Source organism: Acomys russatus, chromosome 8 (assembly GCF_903995435.1).
Source record: "Acomys russatus chromosome 8, mAcoRus1.1, whole genome shotgun sequence".
NCBI lineage: Eukaryota > Metazoa > Chordata > Mammalia > Rodentia > Muridae > Acomys > Acomys russatus.
Window position 1 is genome coordinate 6,398,970 of NC_067144.1, and position 14,444 is coordinate 6,413,413.

Consider the following 14,444-nt stretch of genomic DNA (forward strand, 5'->3'; position numbering starts at 1 on the left):
AACATTTTCCAGGTTTGCCAGGTAGTTAGTTTGTTTATTTATTTACTTATTTGAGACTCGGTTGGTTTCTCTATGTAGCCCTGGCTGTCCTGGAACTCACTCTGTAGACCAATCTGGCCTTGAACTCAGAGGTCTACCTGCTTCTGCCTCCCAAATGTTAGGATTATAGTCATGTGCCACCACCGCCCAACGAGTTTATCTTTTTTTTTTTCTTCATATATAATACAAGGTCTTGTTGTTTTGAGCTGTGAAATATACAGAAAAATGTATACATTTCTAGATTTCTTAAGTATTTCATTCTTTCCTAAAGATAGCCATGTTTTTCTGTGACTGGCTCTGTGTAATTATTTTATCCTAGGGTCACTGCTGATTCCACCTTAAATCAGCTCTTAGATTTGCTAGTGGTATTAAATAGCTAAGTGTCTTCCCTAGGGGTTTATGCTCAGCCGGCCCAGAGTTGGTGCCAACCAAGCTGGTGTATATGGTTCCCGCCAGGGGAGCTGGAAAGCTGCCCTGAGGTCCTGGAAGAAAAGGGTGGAGTTAACTGGAAGTTTTGGCACCAGATTGCCCTGTGGCTGCAGGTATAGAAATCTGCTTTGAGTTTCATGCCATTGTTACTTGTTTTATGACTTGGGTGGAGGCCCCAGTGCCATACCTCTTCAATTCTGACCTAAACTTTCTCCTTTGTGTTCCCATAGGAACCCTCCACTCACATCCTAACCTCCATCCCCTCTCTTTTTTCTGGCAAACAAACAGATGACCAACGGCAATCTCACCAAGGATTTCTCAGAAGTGTCCATCCGAGAAGAGGATGTCTAGGTAACACCTGCCTCCCGCCCAAAGGCTCATCATTCCATATCCTCAGTCCAAGGCCAAAAGCAAGAAACGTAATTTTTCGGATTGGTTGAATACAGCTATTGAGATCAAATATGGAAAGTGAACCAGGCCCGGAGAATGTGGAACAGAACCTGTGTGCTAGCGCTGCGGAGGAAGAATTGAACAAGTCTTTCAACTTAGAAGCTTCTCTTTCGAAGTTCTCTTACATAGATCTGGATAAGGAGCTGGAGTTCAAAAATGATCTGGTAAAAGCTTCACTTTTGTCAAGTGATGATTTTGAACAAAACTTGGGTTAGTGTGTTTTATGACCCAAATACTCTGAACCTGTCGTTTCTGCATGCCTAGTTAGCAGGAGTCTGTACGGTTTTACGAGGGCCCATCAATCTTCCTTGCGAGGTCTGTTACCGTTTACCGAGCGCTCTGGTGGTGTCCTTTGAGCTCCATGCTGGTAATCCACTCTGTGGATGGCACTGGTGAGCAGCTGTGCTCAAGGCCTCTGAGCTGATGGGAGTATTAGAATTCTTACCTTGCACCTTGTCTGCTTGCTTTCTTGATTGAATAGCAATGCTTTCTCTGACTATAAGAGTATTTAAGGCCAGGTGTGGAGGCACATGCCTTTAATCCCAATAGAGTTCAAGGCCAACCTGGTCTACAAAGCGAGTCTAGGACATCCAGGGCTGTTACACAGAGGAAAAAAAAAAAAAAAAAAAAAAAGAGTATATAGTGACAACTTTTAAAACTTACTCAGCCCTTACCACAAAAGAACCAAGTCTAAACTTAGGAGAGGAGAGTCTGGCATGAGCTGCGGTGTTTTGCCATCCTTCAAATTTCTAGAAAGGAATAGGGCTGTCAGAGTGGCACAGTCAGGGTGACCCTAGCCTTGAGAGGCACTGGATGTGTTGGGTAGGGATTACTGAGTTGATTATCTGGTCCAGTCAGTGGGGAGCATGCCTTTGACAGTGGCTCTAGTTGTTTAAAACATCTCACAGCCATGCATGGTGGCACTCGCCTGTTATCTCAGCATGCAGGGAAGTAGAGGTAGGCAGATCTCTGTGAGTTTGAGGCCAGCCTGGTCTATAAAGTGAGTCCAGGAGACTCAAGGCTACACAGAGAAACCCTGTCTAGGAAAAACCAATTAAAAAAAAAATCTCACAATTACAAGAGGAAAAGTCTCATGAGAACTTTAATGTTTTTATTTAGATTGACGACAAGGAGTTTGATATTCCTCAAGTAGACACCCCTCCGACCCTGGAAAGCATACTGAACGAGGTAGGTGAGCATTACTCATCATTGTCTGCAGTGACAATTTTGGAGTTTTGGTTTCTTTAAAAACACAGGAGTAGGGGCTGGAGAGATGGCTCAGTGGTTAAGAGCATTGTCCTGCTCTTGCAAAGGACCTGGGTTCAATTCCCAGCACCCACATGGCAGTTTATAACTGTATATAACTCCAGTTTCAAGGGATCTGACACCCTTATACCAATGCACATAAAACATTTTTTAAACACCCCCAGGAATATTATAAAAATGTGCTTTTGTTTTAATGTCTGGTGTGGGGCTCTGGGGCTGCTTCGGACTGCCTGCAGCAGCTGATTGTGATCTGCCTCGTGCCCTAGCAGAAGTGTGGTTTTGCTGCAGACAATTTCTGCGATTGTGTGACATTTGGGATTCTGGGAACGTTTCAGAGGGTATATAAATGCTAGGGTTCTGTGGGTGGGTTGTTGGTGGTTGTTGGTCATTCAGCCCCCTGAATGGTTGCAATTTTTTAGTAGTCATGCTCGAAGAAGAAACAAGAAGAAAGAAATTAAGATTCAAGGATCCCTTCCCCCCACCCCCCTCTCTCTCTCCTTTGTCCTTCTTTCTCTCCTATCCAATGATAGGTGAAACCAGGGAGCTAAAGGGTGGGAAAAGAAGAACCACAAAATAGTAAAGACCAACTACAACTACCACTTTGTGGCATTAATTTTTCATACATTTTGGGTTAATTACAGTGTGTATTTGGATGTGTATTGTCCAGTATGGTGGCCACTAGCTACGTGTGTCAACTTAAAATTTGTGTTAATTACAGTTAACTAATATTTCAGGTTCTTGGTTGTACAAAGTCAGTTTCAGGGGCTCAGCAGCCATGTGTGGCTAGTGGCTACCATAGTATTCAGCACAGACTCATAGTATCTTCGTCAGAGCAGAATGCTTTGCTGGTCAGCGTTGGGCTAGATTTTGAACTTCCCAAGGGTAGAAACCACTTCTTGTTCGTCTTTTGCCTCTGTGCCCAGCTGTTCTGTTACCCTTCTGGGGGTTCATGAACAAAAGTGCATTCACCTGAGATAAGGTACCAGTCATCGGCCAAGATTCTACACAAGTCTGACCTGGTGAGGCAGTGAGTTTATTTGGCTGAGTTTTAAGAGAATGCATGTCTCAAATACAGTTATATCATTAGCACCCTTCATGAAAGCTGTCTTACAGGCCCTGCCTTTGCTCCATTCGTCTGGGTTCTCTAGAGAAACAGAACTTACAGAATGGTTGTGCGTGTGTGTGTGTGTGTGTGTGTGTGTGTGTGTGTGTGTGTGTATGAGAGAGAGAGAGAGAGAGAGAGAGAGAGAGAGAGAGAGAGAGAGAGAGAGAGGGAGGAGGGGAGATTGATTGATTAGAATGGCTCTTTCCAGCTAGTCCAACAGTGGCTGACTATCAACTGAAGGTTCAAGAATCCAGTAGGTGTTTAGTTCGCCAGGCTGGATGTCTCGGCTGTTCTTCAGTAGATGCCAGAATCCTGAAGAAGTAGGCCCCTGCCGCTGAAGGAGTGGACTTGCCATTGAGAGCGAGAGCAAGCGGCCAAAGAGCAAGCTTCCTTCTTCTTGTCCTTTATACAGGCTGCCACCAGAGGCAAGCTATGGTAGACTGTGGGCATACTAAAGGTGGATCTTCCCTTCCCAAAAGATCTGGATTAAAAATGGGTCTTCTTACTTCAAATAATTAATTAAGGAAAAAAAATCCTTCACAGGTCAGCCACTTGGGTTTTAGTTAATTCCAGATGTAGTCAAGTTGACAACCAAGAACAGCCACCACATTTGTCTTTCTACCTCCTATATACTATTGGACCTTTCCAAACTGCATGCAGCTGTGAGGCAGGAGAGCCTCGTGGGTGGAATCCAGCTGTGGCGGTTTGAATGAGAATGGCCCCCATAAGCACCTATATTTGAATTTGTGGTCCTTAGTTGGTGGAACTGTTTGGGAAGGATTAGGGGGTGTGGCCTTGTTGGGGTAGGTGTGTCACCAAGGGTGGGCTTTGAGGTTTCAAAAGCTACTGTGCTCCCTGCCATTATGAACACGGACTCTTATCTAATCCTCTGAAAATGTAAGCCCCACCGCCCCACGCCCCCATAAACTCTTCTATGAGTTGCCTTGGTCACAGTGTCTTATCGCAATAGAGCAGTTACTAAGATACCAGGTGCGGATCTGGTGACGCTCTGTCACTTCTTGCTCTGTAATCGCAGAGCCAGGGTTATCTCTGCTCGTGATGGCAATGGCATGGCCATGTGTCCCCTGAGGTGAAAGCTATACTGCAGCACTCCACTTCATCCTGTGGTTCTTACGTGCTCTCTTCCTCCTCTCCCACTATATCATCTGAGTGTTGGAAGGGGTGATACCATACCACAGCAACAGCCACTTAATTTCCACAGTTTGATTACTGAGTTCTCTGTGAGTGACCCCGTCCCATTGCTAATAAGCCTTCCTTTGTAACCAAGGCTATCAGCAGCAGAAGTTAGAAATAAATGTCTAGAAGGCAGTTGACAGGCACATCATACCCATCTCACAAAGTAATTGCAGTAGCCTGCCCCGGCTTTGCCATTTCCTCCTTGGCTTACAGTACAAAACACACGTCTGTGGCATGTCCTGTAAACTCATTTACAAAGCACTTGGTTGTCCTGTAGCAGCCATACCATTAGTGTCATCTAACAATTTAGCAAGGTAGAGGGAATGGAAAGAAGGGAAGGCCTGCCAGAGTCATACCTGCCTTGCCCTGGCCGTCTAGAGTCCCTTCACAGAGCATGGCTTCTCTGGACAATAATTTGTAGGGAGATAATCCACCCACAAAGGATGCCTTTTCCCAATGACCTTGTATAGCTTCGGGGATCGACCTAACCAGGGCAATGGTGAAGGAAAAAGCCACAGTCACCGAAAGAGAACGCTGGGTTAGGTGCACAATGTGCCCTGATGGAGATGTCCCAGCAGCATCCAGGAACCTCAGCGCGTTCGTTTTCTGCATCTGGGTTGAGGAGGCAGGCTTGTTAGATACAGCTGAGAAGGGGCAGCCATAGCTCATCCTGGTAGGGGTCTCCGCAGGGCATAGTCTCAGGCTGCACACACTGTCAGCATCCACAGGACCTGGGGAAGGCTTGTCCTTTGCGTGGGTCTGGGGCCCTGGGACCCTTGACATGGTCGTGCTGTGTGAGCACTACACATTCACTCAGGACTCCACCCATTCCCCATACCTACCTTCTGCTTTGTTTGTTTGGTTGTTTTTTTTCAAGACAGGGTTTCTCTGTGTAGCCTTGGCTGTCCTGGACTCACTTTTGTAGAGCAGGCTGGCCTTGAACTCACAGTGATCTGCCTGCCTCTGCCTCCCAAGTGCTGGGATTAAAGGTGTGTGCCACCACTGCCTGGCTTGTTTGTTTGTTTTTAACTACTCTCCGAGATGCTTTTTCAGACCTGTAAGACATTCCGTGGTCAGCATCGCACCTCATACAATGAAGCTTTTTACAGAGGGTAGGCAGATCTCTGGCGGCTCACTGTCCTTTCCAAGCAAGTGCTAGTGCTAGTTGTTTTTGGGATTCTGGCTGTTAATTGGATACTAAATAAAAAATAAAACATTAGCAAGGTCTCGTACAACATGAAAAGATCCAGTTAGTTGCTTATGTCAGAAGAGAAATATTGGGTACCATGGTGTGGATGGGGATACCACCTCATTTTAGTTCTGTAACCCATAGCTATTTTGCATAAGTCATTTCACTTCCTTACCCTGGGCACTCCGTGGGACCACTGTGCATCTTCCTCCCTTCAGGTGAGCCCCCAATGAGGCTGGTTTATGTTGCTCTGTCCAGCCTTGGTACTAAGATATGGGTGTCCAAGTTATGTTTCTGTTGCTTTGCTAAGCACATACCCAAAAGCCACTTGGGTGGAAAGGGTTTTTTTCAGCTCACACTGTGTAGTCCATTGCTGAGGGATGCCTGGGAGGAACTCAGGGCAGAAACCTGGAGGTGGGAACTGATGCAGAGGCCGTGGAGGATGCTGCCTCCTGCCTTGCTCTCCAGGCTCAGGTCCAGCTGCCTTTCTTATACTTTCTAGGACCTCTCCCCTGAATTAACAAGTTTATTTCCCTCCCTTCCTCCCTTTCCTCTCACTTTCTCCCTTCCCTCTCCCCTTCCCTCTCTTCTCTCTTTTATTTACCTCCTTCTTCTTCTCCTTCTTCTCTCTTCCCCTTCCACTCAGGGCCTCATGCGTGCTGCATTCTCGGTCCTTTTGAGACAGGAGGCTGGACAGATGGCGTAAAGATTCCTCTTAGCTCTTGGAGAGTTGCATCTCTGTCTGTGCAGTAGGCTTGGATATAGTACTGCATAGTTTACCAGCTATACTCTGTGTGAGGACTGTTGTTTCCTTGTGTGCTGCAGATCAGACCCAGGGCCTTGTGCATCCTGGACAAGCACCCCACCACTGAGCATCTCCTTGGCTTAAAAAAAAAAAACAGTTTGATGTTATAATTACTTTGATGGTATTTGACTTTGAAAGTGTTTTGTATGATCTATGTTAAGACTTAAGATGTTTTCAGCTTTTACATTGGTAACTTTGTACTCTGAAAGAATATCTTGCAGTGAAATGTTGTTAGTTAATTAATTTATTTATTAACTTTAGTTATTAACTTCTAACAATATTTTATTTAGAGGTAAGGAAATTAATTTTAGCTTGTTTGGTTAAGATAGTTTAAATGCATTCTCATTGGAGCTATCTTACTGAGTATGGAATAAAATTATCTTAATGGACTATGTTCACAGACTTACTTGCACATATTTTTTTAAAGATTTATTTATTTATTTATTTATTTATTTATTTATTTTTGGTTTTTCAAGACAGGGTTTCTCTGTGTAGCCTTGGCCATCCTGGACTCACTTTGTAGACCAGGCTGGCCTCGAACTCACAGCGATCCGCCTGCCTCTGCCTCCCGAGTGCTGGTATTAAAGGCGTGCGCCACCACGCCCGGCTGTTTTTAAAGATTTATGTATTTATTGTGTATATAGTGCTCTGTCTGCATGTACACCTGCACGCCAGAAGAGGGCATCAGATCACATTATAGATGGTTGTGAGCCACCATGTGGTTGCTGGGAATTGAACTCGGAACCTCTGGAAGAGCAGACAGTGCTCTTAACTTCTGAGCCATCTCTTCAGCCCCCTGTGTGCACATCTTTATGTAAACATTGGCAACAAAAACAATGCTCCTTTGGGGCTGGAGAGATATCTCAGCAATCAAGAACACTTGTTGCTCTGCAGAGGACCTGGGTTCAGTTTCCAGCACCTACGTGGTGCCTCATAACCATCCTTAACTGGAGTTCCAAGAGATCCGGTGCCCTCTTGGGACCTCCTCGGATAAGAGGAGTGTACATGGTGTTTGTAGATACACACAAAATACACATAAAATAAAAATAACAAATCTAAAAGGATAATCAATTTAAAAAAATGTTCCCATGGATGAGACTCCCATCCATCACAGAAGCAAACTGTGCAGGGACAACTCTCCTGTCTCTGAGGAGTGGTAAACACTGCTGACGATTCAGCTCAGCAAGAAGGCAGTGCTGTGATAGCAAGTGCTGCAGCTCTGAAGGGAAGGTATCCTGGCAGTCAGGAGTCGAGGAGTACCACAAAGTCACACCACACACCACACTTCACATAGGAGATTTATTGGGAGGGGAAAGCCCAGGAGGGTGGCTGCCTCTGCGTGGGTGGGCCACAAGCAGCAGTGAACTGAGCAGACAGCAGGCTCTATATAAGGCTTCTTGGGGGCGGAGTTTTCCAGGGTAGAGATTTCCAGGGTGGGGATTGGTGGGATTTCAAGTCCCGAGCTTGGGGTGAGCCTAGGCATTGGTGGATTTTGAGCTCAAGGACTGGTGGTTTTTCAAAACCTGGAGGTGAACTCTGGCGTTTTACCCTACAGTTGTCACCTTGAGTATAATTTGGTGCCTACTGAATTAGGTCTGTGAGTTGGATGCTGGGATTAAATAGTGCCATATGACAACCTCAGTCCTTGAGAGAGAAATGAGACTTGAAGTTGGGCAGGCTTAGGGAGTAGCAGGTCCATAAGAGAAAGAAAGAAAGTAATAAAATCATTGTGAAGACTATCAGGATGGTTATTAAAGGAAATTGTTACCAAATCAAAAAATGGCAGCAGGTAAATAAGTTTTTCCTCCAGGATACTTATATGTGTGTATTCTATAATGTTGATTTATACCAACCTGAGGGAGGTTGGGAAAAATGGATGTAAGGTGTTTTTATTTTATTTACAAAAATTTTTCCCTAAAATGTTTTTTAAAATGGAAAGATAGAAACCTGTGAGACATTGTGGACTTAAGACTTTGAACATGAAATAATAACATTACCAGGCCTTTGAAGTCTTTCCCTCTTTGTGTGTGTGTCTGTGTCTGTGTGTCTGTCTGTGTCTGTGTGTTACCGGTGATAAAAGCCAGGGCCTCACATGCTAGGCACGTGATCTCCCACTAAGCTCTGTTCCCAGACTTAAGATCCTAAGTCTCAATCCTTAGAATGTGAGAGTGTGATGCTGGGGCAGCCACAGACAGACCAATTAAATCAGATTCCCACACAGGTGATCCTCTAATCTGCAGCGAAGGTGACGGCGCAACCAACAGTCTCTCTCCAGGAAGCGTATCCGATCATCTCTCAGATTAATACAGACAGAAAGCCACTCCAGATGGGTTACAGAGCTAAATGTGAAAGGGAAAACAGTAAATATTTTGGGATAAACAGGATAATATCAATAGTACTAAGTTGGAGGGTACAATCTCTGACATAAACCTTTTTCTTCTGCTTCCTTTCTTCCACTAAATTTGTTCTTTGACCTTGTCATGACCTGGTGTCTTGACCTTACCGTTTCCCAGTCTCAGAGTAATGTTGGGTTCCCTTCGGTCCTCCTGTTGAGTGGCCAGGACGATCTTGTGAGCGTCTTCAGTGTGCACACACAATGAATGCATCATCAGAGTGAAACACAGAGGCACCTGACCAACTGAGCAGCTTACGCAGCAGCATGCACAGCCTGTCCCAGGAGCTCCTCCTGGCCTTCAGCACCCAAGCTAGAGTAATGGTGGTCCCAGCTCCTACTACTATGGGCTGGTTTGCTTACTTTGAACCTTATACACACACACACACACACACACACATACACACACACACACACACACACACACACACACACACACACACACACCATAGTGAACTCTTGTGTATGTATGTGTACTTACATATGTATTCATGGCACACATACTTGTGTCTCCGTTTATTAGTTACCACTACTCTGTAATTCTTTGTGTGTGATATCTATTTATCCTCCTCTTCACAGACATTTAGTAGTTACAGCTGAGCATAGTCTTATCATGTCTTGTGTGCACACAACTGCATTCTCGCATTTTCCTGTGCATGCCCTTCAGAATGTAAGTGACCATGCATAACTCAGGTTTTGTGAACACTGCTGCAGGCTACCACAGTGGCTATTTTAATATATTCTTCAGGAGAAATGTTTGAGAGGTCAGGTTGTTCACACACTTGTTAGCTGTTGTTTTCCTGTGCCCTCATTGGCCTTTCATACTTTATGAAAAGTGCATAGTGATTGTGATTTGAATTTCTCTGAAGACTGATGACATTAGATGCCTCGAAGTGGGTTTTGGCCATTTGGATGTCTCTTCCCCCCACCCCCACCCCCACCCCTTTTTCTTTTTAAGGAAGTGGTTTGGGCTGGAGAGATGGCTTAGGGGTGAAGAGCATTAGCTGTAGTTCCAGAGGACCTGGGTTCAATTCCCAGCACCCATATGGCAGCTCACGACTGTCTGAACTCCAAATCCAGAGCATCTGACACCGTCACACTAATACACATAAAATAAAAACAAAATAAATTATTAAAAAAGAAAGTGATTTGTGGGAGTTCCGTGCATATGTCATACAGCCACAGCCCTTCTCTTTTTTCACCCTGCATCTTTTCATACCACTAATGGCTTCATCTGAGACCGGAGTTAGTCTCTTAGTTGAGCATTTTAAACCTTCCCATTGTGATTAGTTAGTTGTGTTTCCTGTGTTTAAGAAATTTTGCCATCCTGAGGCCATGATGATATCCTGTTTGTCCCAAAATATTTACTGTTTTCCCTTTCACATTTAGCTCTGTAACCCATCTGGAGTGGCTTTCTGTCTGTATTAATCTGAGAGAGAGACTGTTGGTTGCGCCGTCACCTTCGCTGCAGATTAGAGGATCACCTGTGTGGGAATCTGATTTAATTGGTCTGTCTGTGGCTGCCCCAGCATCACACTCTCACATTCTAAGGATTGAGACTTCAGATCTTAAGTCTGGGAACAGAGCTTAGTGGGAGATCACGTGCCTAGCATGTGAGGCCCTGGCTTTTATCACTGGTAACATACAGACACACCCCCACCCCACACACAGACACACGGATACACAGATATAAACATATACACACAGACAGACAAACACACAGACACACACTGATACACACACACACACACACACACACACACAGCAGGCGAGGAGGAGAGGAGGAGAGGAGGAGAGGAGAGAACTTGGCCAGCTGCTGCAGAGAAGCAGCCATCAGGAGTGCAAGGTCCTTCTTAGCTGCACAGGGAGCTCAAGGCTACCTAGCCTACGCTATGTAATATACTCTGTCTCAAAAAAAAAAAAAAAAGAAAAAAAAAAAAAAAGAAAGTAATATGGGCCTGGAGAGTTGGTTCAGTGGTTATGAACACTTGTTGCTGTTGGAGAGAACCCAGGTTTGGTAGTCAGCACCTACATGGTGGCTCCCAACTGTCTGTAACTCCAGTTCCCAGGGATCTGATGCTGCCTTCTCATCTCTGCAGACACTGTAAGCATGTTGCAAAGGCCTGTAGACAAAATGCTCACACAGACAGACACACACACACACATACACACACAACGCATGCACAAATATGCTCATAAGTCTAATAAGCCACAAGTCAGTAAATAAACAGGCGCCCTTGATAGCTAGTTGTTGAGGGAGCTCAGGTCTTCTGCTGCTGCTGCTGCTGTTGAAATTGACATTGCAGTTTTGGACTTTCACCATGCAAGGTTCAGGGACTTGCACAGTCTGCTAAATTTGATAAGAACTGATAAGAACATATGGATTTTACAGTTTGGGAAAGTTGATAACTTTGCTGTGTAGCAGTAGACTTAAATCCCTCTTGACTTCCTCAATTCTTTTGTTTCCTTCCCTTTTTCTTTCACTTATCTTGTAAGCCTGGCTTTGCTCAGGTGATCTGCTTTATTTAATTATGTGTCCAGGCTACTTAAGAAAATCAAATAAGGCTTTGATTGACTCTCTTGCTTATGACCTTTAGCCTTTGTTCTTATTTCCAAATTATTTCCTTTTCCTACAGCAATTGTGGCAGTCTTTTACAGCTCTCAAGTAACTGCCTCCTTGCCAAGTACAAACTCTTTCTTAGCAGACTTATGTGTGGTGGAGAATTCTGGAATGCAGTGAAATTATAGACTCCTTTATGTTGATGTTGAAGACAGATTTCAGAGCCATTACCGCATGGCACTTAAAGCTGTGGTTATGAAAAAGCTTGCTTAAATAAGGAGTGTCTGAGCAGCAGGAGAAGAGAGCTACAAATATTCCTGGGGATTAACATTGTAATGGTGAGCTGAGGAGAAGCTAGGGAGTGTGACCTGTAAGAGTCCACACAAACACAAAGAGGCACATCTGTTGGGAACCGAGGGGAGAGCGTGTTTCACGTAGGGGGAGTGAGGCGCAGAGGACACTGAAAGTGAGCAGTGGCGAGGACCCACAGCTCAGAGTGACTGGAGAAAGTGGAGGTGAGAGCAGCCAGGGAGGCCTTGCTCTTCTTCATCTACTATTTGTAGGCTGATGGCCAGGGGTGTCACCTTTGACACATTGGAATCTTCTGGTACTTTTCTTTTACCTTTCCTATCCCTCTCCCCCCATTTAAAGGGTCACCAGGGCCTTGATTTTAGCTCAGTGCTGTCTCTTTCCTCACGGCCTTCCTTGGCTTCTGCATTCCTCAGCTGGAATCTCTTCTCCTTCCTTGGTTCAACTAGCCCTCTAAGTGGTCTTTAATACTCCCCTGCCACAGCCTCTCCTGCTCCCCTTCACTCAGCATGTGGCCCCGTTTATCTTTTTTTTTTTTTTTTTTTTAAGTTTTTCTTTTTTGGTTTTTCAAGACAGGGTTTCTCTGTGTAGCCTTGGCTGTTCTGGACTCACTTTGTAGACCAGGCTGGCCTCGAACTCATAGCAATTCCACTTCCTCTGTCTCCTGAGTGCTATCATTAAAGGTGTGCGCCACCACACCCGGCCCCCATTTATCTTTCTAAAACGGATTCCCATCTTGTCTCTGCTTAGTCTCGATAGCCTTCCCAGTGCCCGCCATAGACAGTATTCTAGGTAATGAATGCGTGAGTACTGTTGCACGTCAGGCCTTGTGCTAGGGACTGTAGGCCCTGCTGCCACCAAGCCTGATGGAAAACAGTGCCTGTGACGGGTTGGACCCCAGCCCACCTTTCTAGAGCATCTCTAGGTTTCTACTCCTACACCCCAGCCATTTGTGGTCACTCCCTTGCCCCCAAGTAAAATCCATGTTATGAAATCAAGGCTTCTGCACATGTTTCCTACCCAGAATGCCTTTTTCTGTATAGCAGACATTTATAGTCAGGTAACATTTGTTTTCTTCTAATTAGCCATTGCTTGTGAGTTCCCCGGTAAAGCATCTATATAGACTTAACAATGATCTGCACCACCATTCCTGCTTCTTCCTGCTGTAAGAGAGGGGTTTGACATGAAATCTTTTTTTTTTTTTTCCCTTTCTGGTTTTCTAAGACAGGGTTTCTTTGTGTAACTTTGGCTGTCCTGGACTCACCGTGTAGACCAGGCTGGTCTCGAACTAAGATCCGCCTGCCTCTGCCTCCCCAAGCTCTGGGATTACAGGTGTGCAGCTCTTGACGTGGACTCTTTAGACAGTGATCTCTGGGTGGAGTTGCAGTTTCGCTCTGTGAGGCCCATGCCATACCTCTCTGGTAACTGAGAGTGTATGGAAGAGGAGCGGAGCAGAAGCAGGCGGAGAAACCCGCAGTGCCCTTCTTTCTCCCTGCGGGGCTGTGGAGAAACCCACAGTACCTGTCTCACTGCGGGGCCGTGGGGAAATCCACAGTACCTGTCTCCCTGCGGGGCCGTGGAGAAACCCACAGTACCTGTCTCACTGCGGGGCCGTGGGGAAACCCGCAGTACCTGTCTCCCTACGGGGCCGTGGGGAAACCCGCAGTGCCTGTCTCCCCGCGGGGCCGTGGGGAAACCCGCAGTGCCTGTCTGTCTCACTTTCATGCAGAGAGTTTGGAGTCCTGTGTTTATGGTTCTGTCTTCTTCCAATTTAGACCGACGATGAAGATGACCCCTTTGTTCTCGAGGACCCCACATTGTTAAACGTCGACACCATCGACTCTCACTCTTACGATACCTCGTCTGTGGCAAGCTCAGACAGCGGTGACAGGGCCAACTTAAAGAGGTAAATATTCTTGTACATGGCTAAAGTATATGATTATTTAAAGTCACTATCTTTATGGTACAGTCTAATTTAACCGTTTAAGGTCAATGTCTTATGGCACAGTGTAATTAGCAGTTGGAGAGGGCAGCTGGAGCTCGGCCTGCCTGGCTGCCTGTGTTTCCTGCACTCTCCCACACCCACTCTTCAAGGTCAGCCCCAGAATTCTTCATTTCCTTGGAGGAGGTTCAGAGGACAATCTCAAAGATGATTAAAGACTGGGGACAAGTCTCCAAGCTCTGAGTAACTTCAGCTTCGGCAGCTTTTCACCGTCCAAACTCTTAGTGAGAACACAAAAAAGAGAGCCGCGGAGGTAACACGGTGTGCAGGCCTGAGTGCTGCCCAGGCGCTGGCCTCTCCCTCTGTCAGGTTGCCACCTCGGGGCAGGGATCCTTGTAGCCGTGCTCTCCTCCTCCTCCTCATAGTGTCTTCCAAGCAGACTAATGTCCTTGATGGTCTGCGTTCCCTGTTAAGAGTGACGGTGCTCTTGGGTTGCCTTTCAGGGGTGCCCAACCTTTTGATATTGTCACAGGTTTTCTCTTGAGAACTGTGATTTAGTTGAAAAAAAAAATCACACACACACACAATCTTGCAATGGTTCAAAGAAGCTCCTGATTTTGTGCTGAGCAGTGCTCATGCGTCTCCTGGGCTGCATGTGGCTCACTGGGCACAGGTTGGGCATGACTGGTACATGGTAGGCAGAAGTCCTTGGTGTGGTGCCAGGCCTGGCGCTGCTCGCCAGATCGAGCCTGTGTCTGAGC

General features: G+C 45.8%; 1 protein-coding gene across 1 annotated transcript in view; it reads left to right on the plus strand.

Annotated features, from left to right (window-relative positions):
- The first annotated feature begins 861 nt into the window (after nucleotides 1–861).
- Vps8 (VPS8 subunit of CORVET complex) overlaps nucleotides 862–14,444 on the plus strand; it is a 187,881-nt gene continuing 174,298 nt past the window's right edge. The window contains exons 1-3 of the mRNA XM_051150738.1: nucleotides 862–1,082; nucleotides 2,038–2,106; nucleotides 13,517–13,647. Coding sequence (XP_051006695.1) covers nucleotides 930–1,082; nucleotides 2,038–2,106; nucleotides 13,517–13,647 — 353 coding nt within the window. The 5' untranslated portion in view covers nucleotides 862–929. The remainder of the gene's footprint in view (nucleotides 1,083–2,037; nucleotides 2,107–13,516; nucleotides 13,648–14,444) is intronic.